The 21,955-nt window shown below is 40.7% G+C and overlaps 2 protein-coding genes across 4 annotated transcripts; one reads left to right on the top strand and one right to left on the bottom strand.

Moving 5' to 3' along the window:
* Positions 1–469: 469 nt before the first annotated feature.
* hdx (highly divergent homeobox) lies at positions 470–14,941 on the bottom strand. 3 transcript variants are annotated; one of them, XM_053630287.1, is made up of 11 exons: positions 14,599–14,941; positions 11,783–12,047; positions 11,268–11,414; positions 8,894–9,997; positions 6,530–6,580; positions 6,293–6,439; positions 5,798–5,999; positions 5,596–5,675; positions 3,280–3,375; positions 2,179–2,301; positions 470–2,070 (listed from the first exon to the last, which is right to left on the bottom strand). In XM_053630287.1, exons 2-11 carry the CDS (start codon positions 11,816–11,818, stop codon positions 1,921–1,923), a joined length of 2,136 nt encoding a protein of 711 aa, XP_053486262.1. In that variant the 5' UTR covers positions 11,819–12,047; positions 14,599–14,941; the 3' UTR covers positions 470–1,920. The 3 variants fall into 3 exon arrangements, with proteins under 3 accessions (XP_053486262.1, XP_053486263.1, XP_053486264.1); XM_053630288.1 differs by lacking the exon at positions 14,599–14,941 and adding an exon at positions 12,168–14,576; XM_053630289.1 differs by lacking the exon at positions 14,599–14,941 and adding an exon at positions 13,841–14,576.
* Positions 14,942–16,007: 1,066 nt separating this feature from the next.
* Positions 16,008–21,546, top strand: LOC128611056 (MICOS complex subunit MIC27-like). The gene is made up of 8 exons (XM_053630290.1): positions 16,008–16,060; positions 16,354–16,458; positions 18,004–18,126; positions 19,391–19,445; positions 19,863–19,961; positions 20,087–20,178; positions 20,275–20,461; positions 21,440–21,546. The coding sequence occupies exons 1-8, from the start codon at positions 16,049–16,051 to the stop codon at positions 21,535–21,537; spliced, it is 771 nt and encodes a 256-aa protein (XP_053486265.1). The 5' UTR covers positions 16,008–16,048; the 3' UTR covers positions 21,538–21,546.
* The last annotated feature ends 409 nt before the right edge of the window (positions 21,547–21,955 follow it).

The following is a 21,955-nucleotide window of genomic DNA, read 5'->3' as shown; positions in this document are numbered from 1 at the left end:
CACACACTACAGACAATTTTGGAAATGCCAATTAGCCTACAACATGTCTTCGGATTGGGGGAGGAAACCAGAAAACCCATAGCATGGTCCTGCAGGTGCCTATCAAGTTGCGTCAGTGTGCGAGGTCATCGCTCAGATACAGCGTCACTTCCTGTTTGGCGGCTTTGAGGTCAGATTTGTTGGCACATTATGGGCAAACCGTTTGGAATATTAACATTCTTTTGATAACTTTTGTCCAAGTTGGTCTGAATATGATGTACACCAAGTTTGGTGTTGATTGGACATCATTTCTAGGAGGAGTGGTCGACAGGAAGTACACTTGAATTTGTTTCAAGTCAACTGGAAGATGTTGCTGTGCGTTCACATCAGCATACCCCAGGGAATTAGAGGGGAAAAAAAGAACTGTGAATTCAGCACAAACTCCTCAAATGAAAATTGTGACGGTTCTTGACCACTCAGACATACGGAGAACATGTGAAACGCCACACAGACGGTAACCTGAGTTCTGGATAAAGCCAGTTATATAATACAGCTCATCTGTTTCCATAACCTTGTATGTTAACCTTCCTCTAAACCCCTTAACACGGTCAGTTGTTGACCACAGGACACTGTTGGCTGGATAGTTATTATTCATATTTACAGGTGGGTCCATAAGTATTTGGACAGTGACTCAATTTTTCCTCATTTTGCTTCTATACACCACCATCGTGGATTTGCAATCAAGATGTGTTCGAAGTGTAGACTTTAAAACAGCTTTAATAAAAATATTTCATCAACCATTTAGGAATAACAACCTTTTTTTTTTAACAGTCTCTCCATTTTCACATGCACCCCTCATCAAATCTGGCCATCTCTCTTAATCACACCATCTTTAGTGCAGTTTATGACAACTAGCTAGCATTTTCTCTGCTAACCGAACCTGGTCATGTATCTCCTTTACAACACCAGGAGAATCTCCATAGAGCCTACTCAATTGCTTGTTCAGTCCGTCGTCATCTCAAGAGTGGACTATTGTAACTCATTCCGGACAGGTCTTCCCCTGCATGTCATGAAACCCCTGCATCTGATCCGGAATACAGCTGCACACCTTGTTTAATCTCCCACAAGTTCTCCAACATCAGATTTAGAAATTCTGATGCGTGCCTACAAAACCATCCGTCTAAAACCCTGCACTGTACCATGTTCCCCTTTAAGCCACAAGCATGTCTCGACGTTCCTCAAGACACCAGGAAACTCGGTACTGTTTTCACACTTGACACGAACTCTTCTTTAACAGGGTTTTTAAGCTTTATTTTAAGGTACAACTGGTATTTGTATTTCTTGATGGACATTACAAAGCACTTCTTTACGTCATTCTGGATACAACCAGCTTCCAAATGCTGAAAATGTAAACGTACTAATAATGGATACTTACTGAAAAAACATGGATCAAGGGCTCAGGAAGCACTGTTGAGTATCGATTCTAAAATACTGTAACAGAAACCATGTCGCACCCTGCATAATCAAAATATTGTTCATCTATAAAGATTTGACGCAATTGAGTACATCCAAGCGAGTCAAATAAAGATGACGCTCAGGTACACCATCAATATATATTATGTAAAAGATCACTGCTACATTTTATAACTTAAACACTGAATGTCTGATTATCAACACATCAAATGGACAGCAGTTTAAATAAAACATCACGCAAAGAAAAAAAAACATGGGCATGAGATACCGCGCTCTATAATTCTCCTGCAAAAGGAAAGACAGGGAGGAAACTCAATTTAGAGAAGAAGTTTATTGATGAAGGACTGGATTTATCCAATCTGATACGCAGCAAAAAAAAAAGGCTGCAGTGGGTCTGTTAGTTCTTGTTACACAGGCACGGTGTACAGGTAGTGAGTGTGTGTGTGTGTATATACAGGAGAGGATGGACTACTGTCCCATGGGCTCGGCGTCCCCCTCCCCCTCTGATACAGAGGAATCCTTCTGACTGGAGTTCATCTCCATGCTAGACTCAGCATTCCTTTCTGGACTCAACACAAAGTCTTCTTCCACTTGGTGAGGTAGGCTGGCTAAAAGCTCCTACCACAGACATAAGCAAAAAGCAAAGAGCTGAATTTTTATCCTTTTTTTTTTTTTTTTTTTTTTAAAGTATAGATTTTTCCAGCAATATTGTTTCGCTATACGTACATGCTGTTTTTCAGTGTCGCTGCTCTTCAACGCTGAGAGTAGGCTTTTAGTGAAGGTCCTCAGCTCAAGGTACTTCTGTTTTTGTCTCTCGAGCTCACTCTCAAGGTACTGGACTTCCTCGTGCTAGAAGACATATATGGCAGGATACATTTCCAACAATTAAACCGACTTATACGCATACATAATCTTAATCATTTTGTATTAAAGAGTGCAAAGAGTGAAAAACAATGCTATAAGCAGATGTAGTTATAACTAGAAATCAAAATTACCCGACCAAATTTGTACGAAATTAAATGCAGGATATTACAGACGGCCTTTTCTCTCCAGTTTTATTCTTGGGAGAGTTTGTCATTAATATCATTATTAAATCCACTTTCATATTATATATATATATATATATATATATACACATACCCCAAGCTCAAAATACAGCCACTGTTTTCTTTCAAATATTTGATATAGATGAATTATGATTTTCTAAATTGCTGCAAAATATTACAAGCTAAATGTCAATAAATTATACTAAAAGCAAAATTTACCCTTGCAAATTTTTTGTCCCATTAATATGTCTATGCAAAGCTTAGTGAAGCTGTTGGTGTCTGAGAGCAGAAAGCAGAGAAGAGCAAATTCCTAAAACTTGCCAGCCTTGTGGAAACATGATTTTTTTTTTTTCACCGAGGGAGAGGATTATAGTTGAGTGGGAGCACATAGTTTTAGGCGCGACCGACTATGTGTCATGTGTGCCGAACGGAAATGGTGTGTGTCGATCGGACATTAAGATATCTCGGTGTTCTAGTGTGACTGTGGTTTATGTTCATTTGGTTTTCCTTTCTCTTCGTCTGGTCATTTAGTTTAGCGTTCTCTGTAGAGATCGTCTAGCGGCGATTTCCCAGGGTACACTTGGGCATATCTGCGATCAGTGGCAAGACTAGATAAGAAACTGACTTTTGAAATTTGGTGGGTTGGTAGTAGTTGTGTTTCTGCACGATATAATCTGCTCGCCGTTGCATTTATTAACAAGTACTAGTTGTGAGTAGAAAAGGAAAAGAAAAAAAAAAAAAACGACGTATGATCGTTACTTCATCGTAAGGAACTACTTACTTTGTACTCTAAAAGATTATGCATGTGTTCCATATCAGTGGCCATCACATCACTGTCATCTTCGTCATCATCACCTTCATCAATTATTTCAATCTTCTGTTTGGAAATGTAATCATAGTACAATGTGAACTCATGCAGCTAAATACATGTACAAGCATACTTAAAGAAGGCTTTCGATTCATTTATTAGTTTTTTTTTTTTTTAAAGTGTAACAATGAAGACATCAATACTGTAAAATAAAGTTACAAATAGAGTAACTGTAGCAAAATAATACTAGCCATTATAGATACAGTGTGGTGTATGCATGTGTGTGTATGTATATATGTACAGTCATGCTAAATAAATAAATAAATAAATAAATAAATAAATACACCCCATGGAAATCGATGGGTTTTTGGACAAGCAAACATCTGATCATCTTTGAAACAGTACCTATTAATGAAGTTGATATACTTGAACAAGACCACAAGAGAAATGAGCTTTTTCAATCATTTATTCAACAGGAATATCAATAGATATGGTATTCTTCTGTGGAAAAAGTAAGTACACCCTTGGCTCAGAAGCTAGTATTGCCTACCTTTAGCAGAAATAACTTCTTGTATGTTTTTTGCATAATTGTCCACCGGGCTTGCTGGAATTTTTGACTACTTTTCCATGCAATATTCTTTCAGTTGCGAGATGTTTGGGAGTTTCTTGCATGTACTGTACGTTTTAAATCCCCCCCCCCCACAACATTTCGCTGAGATTCAAATCCGGGCTTTGACTAGGCCATTCCATAACCCTTCATTTCTTGTTTTTGAGCCATTCCTTGGTGGATTTGCTCGTGTGCTCAGGATCATTATCGTGTTGAACGGTCCACTTTTGCTTCAACTTCAACTTTTGTACAGATGACCTCACGCTATCTTCAAGCACTCTTTGACATGATGCAGAATTCATAGTTGAATCAATGAATGCAAGCTGTCCAGTCCCTGAGGCAGTGAAGCAACCCCAAACTGTAACATTTCCACCACCGTGCTTCACAGTTGGTATGAGGTGCTTCTCCTGAAAAGCTGTCTTTGATCTGCGTCAAACATGTCTGCTGGTATTGTGGCCAAACAACTCTATCTGTTGATTCGTCTGTCCTGAGCACATTATTCCAGAAGACCTGGTCTTTGCCTATATGCTCAGTGGCAATCTGTAGTCTTGCAAAGAGATTACAAAAATCTCTTTCTGATTGTAAAAGCATGCACTTTGGCACCAACAGTTGCAATACTTACAAGCAGATCCTGTGATGAAATTTTGGGATTTTGGAGACTTATTTGAGCATCAGACGGTCTGCTCTTGAGCTGAATTTGCTGGGACGGCCGGTCGTAGAGAAATCGGCAATCGTTTGTAGATTATTTTTTATGTATTCTAAATAATTTGGAGATCTGTTTAAATCCCTTGCCAGACTCACAGGCATCCACAACCTTTTTTTTCCCCCCGAAGGCCTTACGGAACTCTTTAGATCTTGGCATGATGACACCATAATAATAGGCACTGTTTCAAAGTGGATCAAATGTTTGCTTGTCCAAATACGTAAAAAAAAAAAAAAAAAAAAACACACACACAAATTTCCATGGGGTGTACTTATTTTTTCACATGACTGTATAAATAAGGAGTCATGAAACAAAATTACAACACTGCCATCCTCTTTTCCTGACGTTCAGTTATATAGTAACAAACCGCTCCAAATGGAGAATCATTCAGGGCTAAAGACAAAAAATCTTCAGGGCTACAGCCCTGAACGCCCAGGCGAGGTTACGCCCCTGAAGCGTCTGTCTGCGGGCACGCTAGAGACGGGAATGCGTGGCCTGCATAGGCTACTTTTGCCAATGTGGCCCACTCGGGATACAACGTGCTGTAGTCACGGACTAAGCTACTTCGCAAGCTGTCAGAAAAAGTATTTGTGTACGACAGAGACATTGTTTAGGTATGCATTCGCTTACATACTTTGTCTAACGCATTTCAGCTTTTTTTTTTCATTTTAAATTAGACATTTATAATTTGTAACGGTCAAAAACAGAAACTCAGACATACATACATACATACATACATACATGTGGCAGCTTAACAGAAATGAAGCTTCTTTAAATGGGGTTTTGTTTTCCTGGAAATCAAATTCACTGATGATATTTGTCTTTTTAACGTAATGGAAACACACATTAAACCAGCGGTGTTCAAACATTTAACTAGTGCTGTAACTGCAGTCTGAGTAGAAGCACCGCACATATGCAAACGCACACACTTTAAATATTATGCATATTCATATTTCATATGAAATATACTCCAACCTACCACATTTTCAGCAACAGTAGAACTATTCAGTCCATCATTTCCATCCTCGTTCTCCCTCAGATAAGAGTCACTCACTCCATCTTTAAAGACATGATTTTTAAACGCTAAATTCCGAACCAAGCACCGACCACAAAACTGTAAAAAGACTCGACCGACAGAGACGTAATTACTGGCACACATTTAAACAGAAACTGTCTCCTACCTTCGGATAAACAAAGCGACAGTGCATCATTCTGCTCGCTGTCCAGTGCTGGCTCAACAGACTTGGGCTTGTCTCCCTCAGGGGTCAAAGGTGACTGGAGCTCTGCACTGGATACTTTAGGAAAGGTCGCTGGCCCACCTTTGGGAGGTGGAATATCAATGCCCATCAGTCGATACTTCCTCCTACGATTACCGATCCATGTCTGCCATAACAAGTTTAACAAGAACAAATAAAGTGTTGCATTTACTGTATTTTAATATAAGGTATACATTTAAGCAATTTGTGATGTACCAATGCCGCCTTTTTTATTGTCCATACAATACCGATAGGTGTGAATGAGCATGTGAACGTGTGTGCACGGTGCTCGGTGATGGACTGGTCTTTCATCCCGAGTGCATTTCCATATTTCACAAACAGCTCTAAAACACACCGCATGTGGGGTAATATTTGGTGCACTTTAAGCATGCAGAAATGATTAAGAGGTGACCTACAGACCTTAATAATTTCACTGTCCACGCTGAGATTAGTGGCAGCTGCTGCAATCTTCTCTCTGCACACAGAGCCCAGACTGGTCATGCCGTTGTCCCAGTACCTCTTTAGTGTGTACAGATCGTCGTCACTAAACTGGGTCCTGTCCTGGAGCTGCATAGATACAAGAGTTAGAAAAAAGGTTGCTTGTTCATATCCTGGACATGAGCGCAAGGCATCATAGGAAGGAATCGGTGCACTCACTGTTCTTTTACGGGAGTTGCTAAGAAGCCAGGGAGATGACATGATACTTACCTAAGAAAAGACACAAAACATCTCATGAGTAACCTCCAGTCATTCAACCATCTAGCCACCTTGTAACACGTCCCATAATGCTTGCCTTAGTGCAATAAAATACACTCAAAATGTTCAAGTTTTTGTTAAAAGATGCCATTAATCCCATTTTCTAAAACATGGTTACATCATCAGATATCATCAGGCATGCACAGATAATCAGTTACAGTGGTGCTTGAAAGTTTGTGAACCCTTCAGAATTTTCTTTATTAATAATCTGCATAAATATGACCTAAAACATCATCAGGTTTTCACACGGGTCCTAAGAGTAGATAAAGAGAACCCGATTAAACAAACGAGGCAAAAATATTATTATACACAGTCATTTATTTATTAAGGAAAATGATCCAGTGTTACACAACTCTAAGTGGCAAAAGTATGTGAACCTTTGCTTTCAGTATCTGGTGTGACCCTCTTGTGCAGCAATAACGGCAATTAGACGTTTGCGGTAACTGTCGATCGGTCCTGCACGTCGGCTCGGAGGAGTTTTAGCCCGTTCCTCGGTACAGAACAGCTTCGGCTCTGAAGCTGTTCTGGGTTCACGAGCTTTCAGGCACCGCTGTGTATATTTATACCGTGATATTCAACATCATACGTTTGCACATTAGAGACATATTAGATGTCGGTGCACACTAATGATGCCACCTAATCTATCCTAGCAAAATAACATACAGTATTTCGCTAAGAAATGTACAGCGAAATCTGGCTAGCTAACTTAGCTAATGAGTAACCATAAAAACACATGCTTAAATCAAATACTACTACTACTACTAATAATAATAATAATAATGATAATAATAAACTGTTTTATATAGCACCTTTAAAAAGGCCCCTCAAGGCACTGTTACATAAGATTATATAGGCACGCATATATATAAACAGTTAATAAAATACAGTTACAATTGCGTGAAAACGGTCGTTGAGACCGAGAGATCTTCAGCGCTGACCAAGAGGAAAAATCGAAATGCTAAAAAAGTAAAAGGGGCCCAAGATTGAACCCTGAGGGACACCACGGAGAACTGAACCCATATCTGACCTCCATCCGTCCACCCGGAGAGACAGACCGCCTACGTTCTGAGAGATGAGCTCTAAACCGATTTAAAGCGGCCGCTGAGACGCCAAAAACGGTTTCAAGACGGGTAAGTGAGATCAAGAAGAAAAAGGAAAATCACTCGACAGCGCACGCCGAAAGCAGCCGAAAAGCAAACAACGCTCAGCTCCAACGATGTGCTCAATTCTACGTGGGAAAATCGATAAAACGTTGTCCATTTTGAAGGAAAAGCTACAGGTTTTCTCTCAGTTGCAGCCTGGTTTCCATTGGATTCACACCACACGCCGACTATAAAATCACAGAGCAGCTTTAACGGATCGTGGACTAATTGCAAACTGTTTTCCGCCCACGTGCACGACAGGAGGCTACACTAGGTTTCTATGCACATTGAATTCTGACACTGCTCACGCTACATGACATCTATCAAAAACGTGGGTGGGTGGGAGTGAGGGAGGGATGTCCGCACCCTTCATTTTGTGCCAGCTTGTTTGCAGGAAACATGGCGCACACGAGCATTTTCGTTCTCTCTGCACTGCAATTTGTCTAGAGGCAGCAACTTTGACAAAGCAGGGAGAGGGAGCACTGCTGGTGCACTCACAGTGCTGTAGACAGAATGCCTTGTCAGCTCTCTAATCTCCACATCCGATTCAACGTTCAAGCCCCGTGTCTGCGTTCGGGTTCGGCAATCCCGTATTATAAATTCTTTATTCTGATATTTTGAGACGCTGGATTTTTGTTTTCCGTGAGCCGTAATCATCGAGATTAAAACACAACGAAACAAACAAAAAAAAAAGGCTTGAAATATTTGACTTTATGTGTAATGAATCTATTGGCACCCTGTCCAGGGTGTACCCCGCCTTGTGCCCCATGCTCCCTGGGATAGTGTCCAGGTTTCCCCGTGACCCTGAAAGCGGTATAGAAGATGGATGGATGGATGCAATGAATCTAGAATATATATATGAAAAGTTCCCGAAAAGAACTATTCACAATTTCACATCGATTCCTCATTAAATTCACTATTTCACATTAACTCTTCAGGGAACACCTGCTTTTCCCCGAAAGTGGTGCATGTTTATTGAGTAAGATTCTCTGTACATTCCTTTACCTCCGTCGTCATCATATAACACAACAGTGATGCGTAAAATATGAAGCAATATTTATCAAATATTTATTTATCAAGCAGTAAATCATGCTAATAAAACAGGAACCCAGCTTCACTATACCTTGAGATTGGGCATTCTTGATGGAGAGGACTCTGAGAAGTGTCTTATTGGATAACTGCCACTGGAGCCTGAATCAACCAGCAGAGCGCTGTTGGTTTGGCACCCTTTTTCTCCAAAATGCACAGAATTGGGGGAAGTGTGTGCCACCTCGAGCAGGTTCCTTGCCGTCACAGTGTACATACCCTGGCTATTAAGTGTTGAAGGCTCTTCTGTTGAGATCCTACTGTGCTCCAGTGCACTAACGTTGCTACTTGCAGACCTGCCGAGCTGCATCTGGGCGCCCATGTTCGCCAACTCTTCTTCCCGCGAATACTCGTCGTCTGCATCGCCCGTTTCCATGGCGATCGAAAACGTTTCCGAGGAATCAGGCACACGTGTTTTTCCTATCCTGTGATCTTGACTTGTTTCACTGGAAGGCCGTTGTGAGGCCTCCGCTAACCCGGCGATGGTGAACACCTGCTGGATCCTGACCCCGCTTTCTGAAGTACTTGCTGGGGGCGTCCGGTGTAGGTTCGTCACTGTTTGTTGGGGTGAAGTTGGGGCCCATTGCTGGTGCTGTGGGGCACCACATTGCTTCACCCAGCTGGGGGCAACTGATGCCAGGTCTCGAGGCATCCTTCTCATGTGACTAAACATGAAGGTGTTGGAGTTGGGGATATGAGGAGATTTGCGTTGGAGGGACACCACATCTGGGTGCAAGGCAAGCCTAGAATGCAGATTTGTTTCAGTGTTCGGATTTAACGGTACTACCTTCGCAGCGGCCCTGCTCTGTGATGAAGACTCTAAGCGGTTGACAATGTGTGGGAGAGAGTAGGCACCAGTCACTATTACATCATTGTTGTTTTTGGATCCATTAGTGCACGGAGAGGAGGAGGAGGAGGAGGAGGACGACGAGGATGAGGAAAATGAAGGGCCAGAAGCTTGGCGAGAAAGGAGGTGAACTGTAGACGGCCCACGCTGAACACTACGTACAGCAGCCATATCTGTCATTAATACCGGGCCAAGAGTTCCTCCAGCACTGACAACGGCATGGTTAGACAAGCCCACCACTCCATTCTTATCGGCTTTGGAAGCCAGCTTCCGTCTCTTGTTGCCTACCCACGTCTGCAAAGTCACAAACAGGAAACTATTAATGCAAGATCCACTTCGATTTTTCCTCTTACTAACTGCTCGACGTGCTCTAGAGTCTAATCTGAAAACGTTCCAAAAACACTGACGGATCTAGCCTTTAATAAACTCAATCGAGTACTGAGCAACAGTATGCGACTTATGGTACGATACGCTGGTAAAGGAACATAACAACTGACCTTCTTTCACATCATTTTGACACAGAACGAAACTAAACAGATGTACAAATGATTTGAGGACACTTATTCGTACGCAAGTGCATATATCGCTCGATGTAAATCACCTGTAGGTTCTCAAGCATGTTCTTCAAGTTCACAGAGAGCTGAAAAGAACAAAATTACATTATGTCCTAAGACAGAGGTCCTCAACCTTTTGTAACTAAAGCCCCACCCCCCCCACCCCCCCCACCCCCCAAGCCTCCCCTATCATGCAGCACGCACCCCCCCCCCCATTACAAACTGAATGAGTCTGCTCAATTCAGCGTGAGCCGAATGAGTCAGAGTCGCAGCACGGATCAGATTTCATTTATTACGTAACGAGAGTGAGGCGAGCTGACTGACAAGACGATGGCATGGGCATTCATAAGCGATTTAAAAGTGAGGGGGTATTGGGGGTAAAGGGGGTAAAGAGGGAACACCCCCCCCCCCCCCCGTTAGTTTTGCGGTCAGTGTAGGTTTAAATTCCTCATCTTTCCGCATGTACGCTATTGGCTGTTTGCTGCAAACATCTGGCTTTTATGTGCACACCGAGTAAACCTTGATTCAGGGTTAAAACCTGGGCTAACTGAGAAAGTTGATAACCGGCGTCACGAAACCTGTGAACCTTAATTAACCTTAATTATATTTGTTTGGTTTTGTCAACTCAAAACTTTAGTTTTGCAACTCTGCTCGTTTCATGAAGCAGGCGTCTGGGATTTTCACATGCATAATTACGAGCCTATTGTTCTCGTTTACACAGACTGGTGTGAAAAACAAACAAACCCCCCCCCCCAAAAAAAAAAAACCCCACTCAGTGAGTTGCATTTCTGCAGGTGGGAACACTTTGTTGATGAGAGGTCATCAACAACGCATTCCTGCCCTCAGAATCGCCGTTCACGTGATGTTTTTTTTGTTTTGTTTTTCCGCAGCAGTCGGCGTAAACAAGAACAACAGGCTCTGAATTTTTTCTCTCCAATTCCCTGATCTCAACAAAACATTTCCCCATGACCAATTGCGCCATAAAGTCCACCGAATAACCAGAGACTTACCCGGACCACGCTGAAGTCAAGCTTGGTCTCCTGAGCACACTGAAGAATGAGCTGGAAGCAGCTTTTGCTTTGATTGATCATCCCATTTTCATAGTAACGCTCAAGGATACGTTGTTGTTCAGCAGTGAACACAGACCGCAGATTCATCTAAAGAATAAACAGGGAATATGGGGGAAAATTTTTTTTTTTTTTTTTTTTACACGAGCATACATTCTCTCATAAAAATAGACACCGGTCCATTTTATTGTTGAAGCTACACAATGCACAGTAATTTTTTGTTTTTTTAAAAAAACAAAACATGGTGACAGACAAGTTACAAAATAGTCTTCTGCAATTAGCTTTTAATATGTTTTTCTAACACAGATGGCCAGAGAGTCAATTATCAATATCTTACATACAAGAGCTTAAAAAAAAACAAAAAACCACAGATGGTCAGTCATACGCCGAATCATCCTAATCATTTCACACTCAGACGCCCCGTTCCGAGCGGTTATTCACGTATGCACAGTACTCACAGTATGCACACCCCGCTTCTCCTGCCATGCTTCCATGCTTCAGGCGAGGTGAGAACGAGATCCCGGCCACTGCGCTCCGGTAAGCCATTCAGCATGTGCAGGATCACTAAGGAGCTCCCTTTTACTTCGCTGATAATTTTTTGAACATCTCATTACAATGTGGCACGATCTAACATATTAGGGGGCGATCTGATGGGGCTCTTCACTCTGTGCCATGACTTGACTGTAGGTGTATTGGCTCTCGAGGCACTAGATTCAACTACGTCTGTAAGACAAGATAGGAGATATGAGGAAGTGTGCACTGGTGAAAAAAAAACAAACAAACAATCTAGCAAACAGTATGGTTACCATAGACAAGAATTCCAGCACATTTCCCTTTACTTACAAAAGTGTGTGTGTGTGGAGGGGAGGGATCCTTGAAACACGCTTATATTGGAAGTCTATGAGCTGTTGTTGAATTTGGTATATAAATGTTTAATACACTTTCCTGAAGGTCATGTGATATCACTGGGTCAACACTGAAAGATTTCTGTGCTTTTAATGTTTAAAGTGCACCTGTTATGGTTTTTCAAATATTCCCTTTCATGTAGTGTGTTATATACGTAGCTGTTTGTGAATGTAAAAAGTCTGCAAAGTTTCAAAAATCAAAGCGCACGACAAATAAAAAGTTATCGACTCCCAAACGAAGGAACCGATTCTGAACAGCTGAAACGAATCGTTAGTGATTCCAGACTTTACTTCCTGTACTAACCTACGTAGGTTTGGGAAAAAAAAGCCCCGCCTCTGGTCTTCATAGTTCCAGCTGTTCAGAATCGGTTCCTTCTTCTGGGAGTCAATGACTACGTTTACATGGACGGCAGTAATCTTATTATTGAGCTTATTCTGAATAAGACAATATTCTGATTGAGGTGTTTACATGAGTCGCTTTTAGAAGATTCCTTTCATGTTCCCATTTTGCACGTTATAGAACATAGATCGATTAACGTCACACTTCGTTATGTCACCGCACCATACCGTCCGACGTTCCCTCCGGAATTTCACGTATCGACATACAGTTGGTCTTCGTCATGGAACCGTATACAGTTTTGGGTGTTTCATTTTTAATTTTACGAACGCTTCAAGTGCGGTTAATTATTTGTCATGCTATACGTGCTAATAGGCGACTGCTTGAAGCGGTTTGGGACGCAGCCGTGCTCTCTTGTTCGCGGTCAAACGCTTGAGCGCTGCCGTGTGTGTACGTGTCCTGTCGCAAAATCCGGTGAAAACTCCCACACGACGTTAATAGTGTGGTTAAGGTGTGTACATGTCTGTAACGCACGTCCATAATGCGACTAAAACAGGAATACTCCACACGTCTTAATTCCATTTGTGTTTACTTCGAGTAGGACTTTAATCGGATTAAGGTCATCAATAATCGCCGTTTACATGCCAGTTTCTTAATCAGAGTATCATCAGAGTATAATCAGGTTAATATATCGGAATACAATTGTCCACGTAAACGTACCGAATAACTCCCGTTTGTCCTGCGCTTTGATTTGCGAAACTTTGCAGACTTTTTAAATTCGCAAACACGACGTATATAACACACTACATGGAAAGGTAATATATGAGGAACCATAATAGGTGCACTTTAAAGTAGGCTTATTATTACAGACTATTCAGGAGGTTGTTGAGATTTTTTTTTTTAGAAATCTCAGTTAAAACATGTGGAAACAGTCCTTCACTTATGATGATTTTATTTATTTATGTGTAATGTACTTTTTCAAAAAAAAAAAAAATTAGAATAAATGACAATTTATCGTCGTATTATTAAATGAATACAGTAACCAAAAATACGTCCCTGCTGAAAAATGAGCAACAAAAAAAAAAATAGTTTTTCCTAATCAATTTACTGAGGTAAACCATCGAGAGCCATAAATCAGCAAAATTCCTCCAGCCCTGAGCCTCTCATTGACCCAGCAGCGTTCCTCTGCCTCTCGGTAAAAAATTTAATACTAATAAACTACACCAAACTACACAACACTAACATGACCTCAGAGTTATAATAAAATAATTCACCCTCTGACAGAAGTTTCTTCAAACCCAGCAGGTCTCATATTCAAACCCGGGTCAGTTTTTTAAACAAAGGACACACGGTGTAGCAAGTTCAGTTGGCCGGCACACTATTGATGATGTGGTTAGCTTGTAGCTCCAGTGCTAAAAACATTGTAACAACTCCGAACCAGAACAAACGCACGAGCGGTTTCGCTTCAGTCGCGGATACATCGCGAACCTTCCAGAAAACGGAAGCGTTTAATTCGTGTCCGGTCGTTACTGTGGATATAAAATGTATGAAAGCTTCGACAGAGAAGCCGAATAAAAGGACACAGGCATAGCAAGGGTTATTCGTTTCATTCGTGCTTTCCCAAGGCCCTCAGTGCGCATGGCTAGCGACTGAAATAATGTTTACTTCCATCTCCAGTGCAAGTGAGGAGGAAAACGCACATCCATCTATCTATCTATCTATCTATCCATCCATCCATCCATCCATCCACCATCACAGTCCTGAATGGAGGAAAAAACCCAACGCAACTTTCCGCACAACATTAAGCACCCAGGAAAAACAAAAACAGAACGAAGTACATCACGACAAAGCGACTGGATTCGAATAACTCGCGCGGTTCGGGAGAACGCTAGGCCCGGGAGACCCATCATCAAGCACGCGAAACTTTTATTTTATATGCAATGATTTTAACGTGACCCAAGCTATTCCGGGCGGTCCGTGTGTGTCACCGAAACCCACAAAAATCCCCCACGCACATTCATTTAATAGATACCTGTCGTTGTTGACAAATCAGCAGCTGCTTCAATTCAGCACATGTGTATATATATATATATATATTTATATATATATGTATGTATCAAAAAAAAAATCACCAGCCCCTGCGCCAGACAATGAAATCAAAACGTCCGATCATCAATTCTAATCATGATCGTGACGTAGCAGCGGACAGGAGCGAATCAGAGGCCGAGATCAGGGCTGTGACATTTGCAGCGCGTGAAAACTGAGAGGTGTTGTCCCGCCCACCGTGACTTTGTAGGGGAGGAACCGGGAGGGAGGTCACTGCTAAAAACAAGCACAAAACTCACTTCCCACCCAGTGTGAGGAACAATATATGTGTATATACATGCACCCACACACACACACACACACACACACACACACACACACACACATATATATATATATATATATATGTGTGTGTGTGTGTGTGTGTGTGTATGCTGTTTGCAGGATACCTGCAGAAAAATGAGAATCCTACAGGTTTCTTGTAGGTTTTTTATTTATTTATTTTTGTAAGGGATGAGTTTTGGTAACAGGACTGCGAAAAATGCGTCCATCTTCCTCTGAGAAACCTTGTAAATAAAAAGAAAAAGAAAAAAAAGAAAGAAAGAAAGTAACCAGAGATGGACCAATACACATTTTGAATAGTTAAATATGTGTGTTATTAGATTCAGTTTTGAAAAAGATTAAGATAATTTTTAAAAAAAGAGATAAAAATGAAGTTTAATTTGTAAGAGTTAGAACAAGGAAATGGCACCCATTCGGTGGAATGACCCTAAAATAAAATTACAAGTCTTTGCAAAGACTGTTCCAGCTTTTGAAAGTGACTCATTCCAATTATTTCCATCATCTTCCTCCTGTGATGAAGGACTTCACCTTCTCCATTCAGTAACGATTCAGTCTTTCGATACAGTGGCGGATTGTCCATTGGGACAGAACGGGCATCCCCCACCATTTATATCAGGGGCATCTCCCAATATAATATAATAATATAATATAATAGGTATGGAAAGTAAGAAGGGAAATAAAAGACTGAGGATTGGACATTGCAAGTTAAATGAAACTCTTCATGTTATCGGAAAACACCCGACAGGACTATGTGATGAATGCCAGGAAACAATTAAGCACATCTTATAAGATGTGATGTAAGAAATTTATACAAGAAAGCCGAGAGTTGAAGAATCAGCTACGGGAAATAGGTATAGTAGAGAATAATGTAAAAAGTATAGTAGAAAAGTGACCAAGGACGGAGATGTCTGTTTCATCTCCTAAGGAGGACGGGACATGAAGGACGAATTGAATTAAGAAATAGTAAGTTACAGTGAGACAGCAGATGGCAGTGATGCAACATTATGGATGCCAACTGCTGTAAAACACCAAAGACAAAGAAGAAGAAGAAGAAGAAGAAGAAGAAGAAGAAGAAATCTACAATAAGGGGACACATGATGGCCAAGGTATTATTTTAAGTCCAGATCAACAGCGCCATGGTTTAAGGATATTAACCAGTGAACAGTGGGTTAAGTTATAAGCGAGACTAGACGAAGAAAATGCATTGTTTCGTGTAGGATATTGCATACCCATATGAGATCTACAAGCTAGCTCACTTGCTATCTATAAACAGTATTGGCTCATCAGAGAGCTAACATCACCCCATGTCATCTTCTGCTCCATGATTTCTTCTGAACATTCACTTGTTTTGCAGTTAGCCACTAGTCAGCGTCCCAGTTCTTTTAAATGTGCTTCTCAGGTGGTGAAGGTAGTGGCTGTGCCTGTGGTGCTGGGATTTGCTTCTCTGCGCATCTCTCACAGCATGAGTGAGGATAAGCCGGAAGTGCTGCTCTCACCTCAGCAGGTAATCGATGCGAGAAGAACATAAAGAGTATGGTGTCTCTGCAGAACAACAAAAAAAAAAAGGTGTTTTCCAATTATTGGGCCTTTTCAGACCGGGATAGGCGTTTTTCAACCTCTTTACATGATTTGTTCAAATAACCCTAACTCTAACCGTAACCGTAGTCGATTGGACGGTTGAAGAACGCCGATCCGGTCTGAAGACGCCCACTGATTGGGAAACGCCCATTTATGTTCCGCAGAGACCGTTTCATGGACATTAACCCCTTACAGTATAATCATGTAGTATTACTCAGTTAATGTGTAACCAATGTCATGGAATCTTCTTCAGGAAAAATAAAAACGTCAGAGACACGGGGTTTTTGATGGTTTTGAAAAGAGATTAGACTTTATTACCATAGACACAAGAGCTGAGTCGGTCTGCAAAGCGACCGACTTGGCACAATCATAGCTCATGTATGTATATATATATATATATATATATATATATATATATATATATATATATATATATATATCATCATATATATCAACAATGACCTCATTGAGTGAGGGTTTTTTCCATGTTTTCTTCTAATCACATCCGCTACAATTATTTCATTATTTTCTTGCCTTATCTATAACTGTGGCGTGAGCTTAGTCAGATTATTATTATTATTATTATTATTATTATTAGGCAGTATCTTCATAGTGATTAGCATTACACTTCTAATCATAAGTCTTAACAAAACACTCTGAGATGAGAAGTAGCAGATAAAGAGTGCTGGGAAGTAAAAGATACAGTTAAGAACTGGGTTAGGGGTTAGGGGTTAGGGGTTAAGGTTAGAACTGTGTGCCCAGTGATTTCACATGTGTGACCTACTTTGATTTGAGTTTTTTCTGAGAAATATACTGACTCTTCTACTATCTCTTACATTGACCACACATGAATAGATCTCATTTGATTTCTTGCATGCACTGTTTGCTTTTGAAAATATATCATACTAACACACACACACACACACACACACACACACACATATCCTTGAACATTGGTGCATCTCCTCTAACACAGGCGGCGTTATCAGAACTTGCACATTTGGGCACACGGGCCTTCGCGTACGACGTTCCGTATTTATCTAACTTCTGCAGTTTGAACAATGGCCCACTCATAAAGCCTGGCGATAATAGTGGATACACGCTAAGGAATAACAAACTCCAAGCTATCAAAAAGACACAGAGGACAGGCTCAGTGCTATTCAAAAAGATACTAACTAGGAGTGAGAAATGGGTGCTCGAGGATTTCCCACCAACTGGAGTTACATCAATTTGTCCTGGTTCCTTTGATTACTATACATAAATGCTCTCATATCTTATACGGGATTGGATTCTAAAATATTCCATATCGATGCCCTGCATGAACGTTGATGCGTGTATCGTTTTTAAGGATCATAGCCGGAGTGGCTAATCGGGAGAATTCTCAAGTCAGGCATGGAAGGAGTTTAGCCGTGTTGTTATTATTGCGTTATCATTGCCTTTTGTTGTAATTATTTTTCTCTTTACTCCTCAGCTGTCGATTTACTTAACCCTGCCACAGGAGAGGCTCCGCTATTCGGAAGAACAGCCAGGACTTCTGCAGAGTAGTCTTAGTAAATTCAGATGGAGTCTGCAGTCCTATGTGCAGAAAATGAAAGTATGAATACTATATTGTCTTAACCGTAACATACAGTGGTGATTACACCAGTTCTGCAGTTCCAGAGTCTTAGCACAATGTGGTCATTTCATACTGTGTTGATTTAACACTCGATTGAATCTGGTATATAATGAATGGAGGTAAATTGGGTGTATTTGAGAAGGGAAATTGTGCTGTAATGTGGATCTCCGAAACTGGAGTGCACCACTAATGTAATATTAAATATTTCATAATCGATATGACATTTTACCTAACTGTAGAGTCAGTCCCATGACAAATCCCTGCTTTAAATCGAATCGTGTTACCTTCATGATAAGTTCATTATCAAGTTAATGTAGGGGTGTAACCGTACGCTTCGGTTCGATTCATGATGCTGGCTTCATGATTTGATTGGATGCGATTGAATGAAGAACAATTATGAATTTTTTTGTTTTTTAAAAAAAAAAATTTCTGAATTGTAAATAATGCATATAAATGCAAATAATGCTTTTTTTTTTTTTTTTTTTTTTGGTGTGTGTGTATAAAAATAAAAATCAAAGATACAAATATACTACAGGTTCGCCATATCTTAAAAATAAATAAATCAATCGAGATAGCCTATAATTTTTTATTTATTTTTTTTCTCCGAAAACTTGATCGAACTAACAAAGCCTCTGGAAGTGATCGATCGAAACATAGTGAGCTCTGTAGCAGTGCCTGAGGTGTCATTTTAGCCGTAAATAGAGATACAAGATGGCTAAAATGCCCCAGTTCCACCGCCACGCTTTTCTCGAGCGCTGTAGATCGCAGAGGCGTGGCGCTGATGTTGTTTTAATGCTACCGAAGAGCTCATTTGAACTCCTATAGCATGCTTGTATGACCATATAACATAATGACTGTCGGTCATTGTGTTCCAGAGCTAATGCCTCCAGTGTATGCTCATTAGACTTTAATTCTATAGGTTGACCTGGACCTCGGGTGTTCAAACATTGCAGCTGAATTAGATGCATAATCAATACTCTAGATCACTGATTCCCATGATGTAAATCGAACGATCCCACGATGCGCAGTCAGATTTTTGTATCGTCGTGCATCTTGTCACGATGCCTAGTGCATCGTTGCTTCTCTTACAAGGAGTAGTAGAAGTATTTCTAATGTTGTTATTTAAGGTTTCTATTATCACTGTAGTTTTTTTTTTTAATGTGGACTTGCCATAGGGGAAAATTTGTACTGAAAATGTTAAATCGTCATCTTGTCACATGTATGTGGTTTTGTGTTTATTCAGAGTGCTTGTGTGTCGGTTAAAGTAACAGCTGTGAACCTCTACTACGGTGGCGCAGGTAAGAGAGAAACACACAGGCTGGATGTTTATTTGCTGATTATCCTGAACCAGAGGTTCCCAACCACCGTACATTCTCACCTTCTGTGCTAGTTTTACACTTTACACTGGCTGTATTGCTAAATGTATTGTAGCGTCATATCTCTCTACTGCTATACGCACATCATAATCCGCCATGTTATCTTGATCAACTACATTTATAGCTAGTATATTATCATTATCCATTAACTTATATTGCTTATAACCTAATATAACTTAGAGGCGATGGGCTTCCCTTATTCATGCTTTTGTTTCTTGGCACTGTCACTTGCTGCCTTTTTTTCCTGCCCTAGACACCCTTGGTGAAAAGGTTGGGAACCCCTGCGTCAAGCCATAATGTTCAGGTTTGTTTCCCCTCACCACAATGCCCTTTTCACAGACGTGTACCACTTCCTTAAGGACCCTCCGTCTGGAGCCGTGCCTAGGATTTCTGTAATTGCAGTGTCTGGCCTCGCTGGTATGATTCTTGCAAGAAAAGGTGAATAAATATAGCGGCATAAAATACCATCATAATTTGTTGGCGTTTACATATCATGTTTGTTTCACTGAAAATGTGTCCAGAGTGATTAAAGTTTGAACCTTGTTTTCTTTTTCCGAGTTCAGGGTCGTACCTAAAGAGACTGGGACTACCACTGAGTTTGGCCTCTGCTGGATTTGCCCTGTGTTACCCTGTACAGACTATAGCCATGCTCAAGGTGAAATGCTAGTCCATGAGGTGCTGTTCAGCCATTATTATTCTTGTTATTGGTATGTCTGCAATGGGTTGAATTTCACTCAATCCACTCATGTAGGTAAGTGGAAAGAAGATGCATGCAGCCTCACAGTGGACAACCTCTACTGTTGCATCTCTGTGGAAACAGGACACACTTCCAGCTGTGCCTGTCGAAGAAAAACTCTCCTCGGCATCATCTCTAACTGCTGAGAGCCAACCAGAGATGCCATGTTTACAGCTCTCAGGAGTGCTCCAAACTCCCACAGGTGACATTCTATTGACAACATAAAGCCTAAACCTACATTTCGCCCTGTTTCCATTAACTACAGTAGAAAGTATTTGATGTTATGATGTATCTAGAGTAACACGTATTTGCTACTGTACATAATGGAAGCCACACGTTAGTTCATGTTAGTTTATCCTTTTTAACAAGAAATGCAGTCTTTACAGGTGAAGCATACGGGCTCAAACCGAGACTAAACATTAAACATATTAATTGCTTAAACCGTCAATTTAACACGGCAAACCTGGGCAGCAAGAAATACCGATCAGTCGCACGTTCCAATATTTTTGATCACTTGAAAAAAAATGGGTAGGTTCAAACAAAAGGTGCCATATTCTAACTTGTTTAACACATCTTGATGTAACTATGAAAGCTGATGAACGCTGAAGTTCTGATCGGTTGTCTCATATTCGTCTTTTGATCTCAAACCCAAACGTCTTCAGTGTGTAGTGAAAACAATAGAATCGGCGTCGCTGTCCCAATACTTTCAGAAGGAGCTGTGTAAATACCAGGAAATAAAAGCTGAAGTTCTACACGCTCTTCTCGTAGTCATCTTTCGATATTAAACCCAGACGTCTTCCGTCTACGGCAAAAACAAATCAATCGGCCTTGCCGTTCCAATAGTTACAGACTGTAGGACTGTAATTAAAAAAAAAAAAAAAACAAAGTTATGTAGAAACTGGAAGATTTGGGCAGCACATCAAGGAGGAGGAAACAAGAATGTTTCTACGTTAATGTGACATTCAATGTGAAAATGGAGTGAATTAAATGGGCAGGTTCTTGAAATTTCACACCAGGCATTGGTGTCAGGAATTGGTATCATTACATAAAGAGTTTCAAAGTGTCCATGTAATGGAAATGAACTCCAGGCAAATATTTCTAATGTTACTTTTTTAAATTCGTTAATCGTATACATGAATGTAAGGGAAACTTGACTAACGTCACAATCCTCTCATGTCAGCTGTCCCAGAGACGCAGGAGTGTGAAGCAGATCTCGACTTAATGGACTTTGGACAGTCTTACCCAGAAGACGCTGACCTTTACAGCACACGCAGCTGAACAGAGCACGTGCAAAGCAGATCATTCATTCATTCATTCATTCACGCTCTACTCAAATCTGCTTTAGGAACTCGGTAAGGATGTGATTTATCAACGTGTAGTTCTGGTAATGTAAATGATAATAGACAGAACTGACGTTTGAGACGTGTGGCATATTTTGACTTCATAAATGGCAGCTTTTGTTGCTAGAAACATTGTCGTTTGTACAGTATTTATTATCCCCGTGAACCACTAAAAATGAAAAGTTGTTCAGTTAGAAATCATTCATTTTGTTGTTATTAATTATTGAGTGATGTACAAATATAAATAACTGAACCCGGGTCAATATTGAAGTCCGTATGTTGTGTCTTTAAGAATAGACCGCCTGCTTGCAGGTCGTTACTCAGTGATGTCTGGCTTGTCCAAAGTGGGAGGTGGT

Source organism: Ictalurus furcatus, chromosome 8 (genome assembly GCF_023375685.1).
Source record: "Ictalurus furcatus strain D&B chromosome 8, Billie_1.0, whole genome shotgun sequence".
NCBI classification, from domain to species: Eukaryota; Metazoa; Chordata; class Actinopteri; order Siluriformes; family Ictaluridae; genus Ictalurus; species Ictalurus furcatus.
The sequence above is the reverse complement of the archived record's forward strand: the minus strand, read 5'-3'. Positions and strand labels throughout refer to the sequence as shown.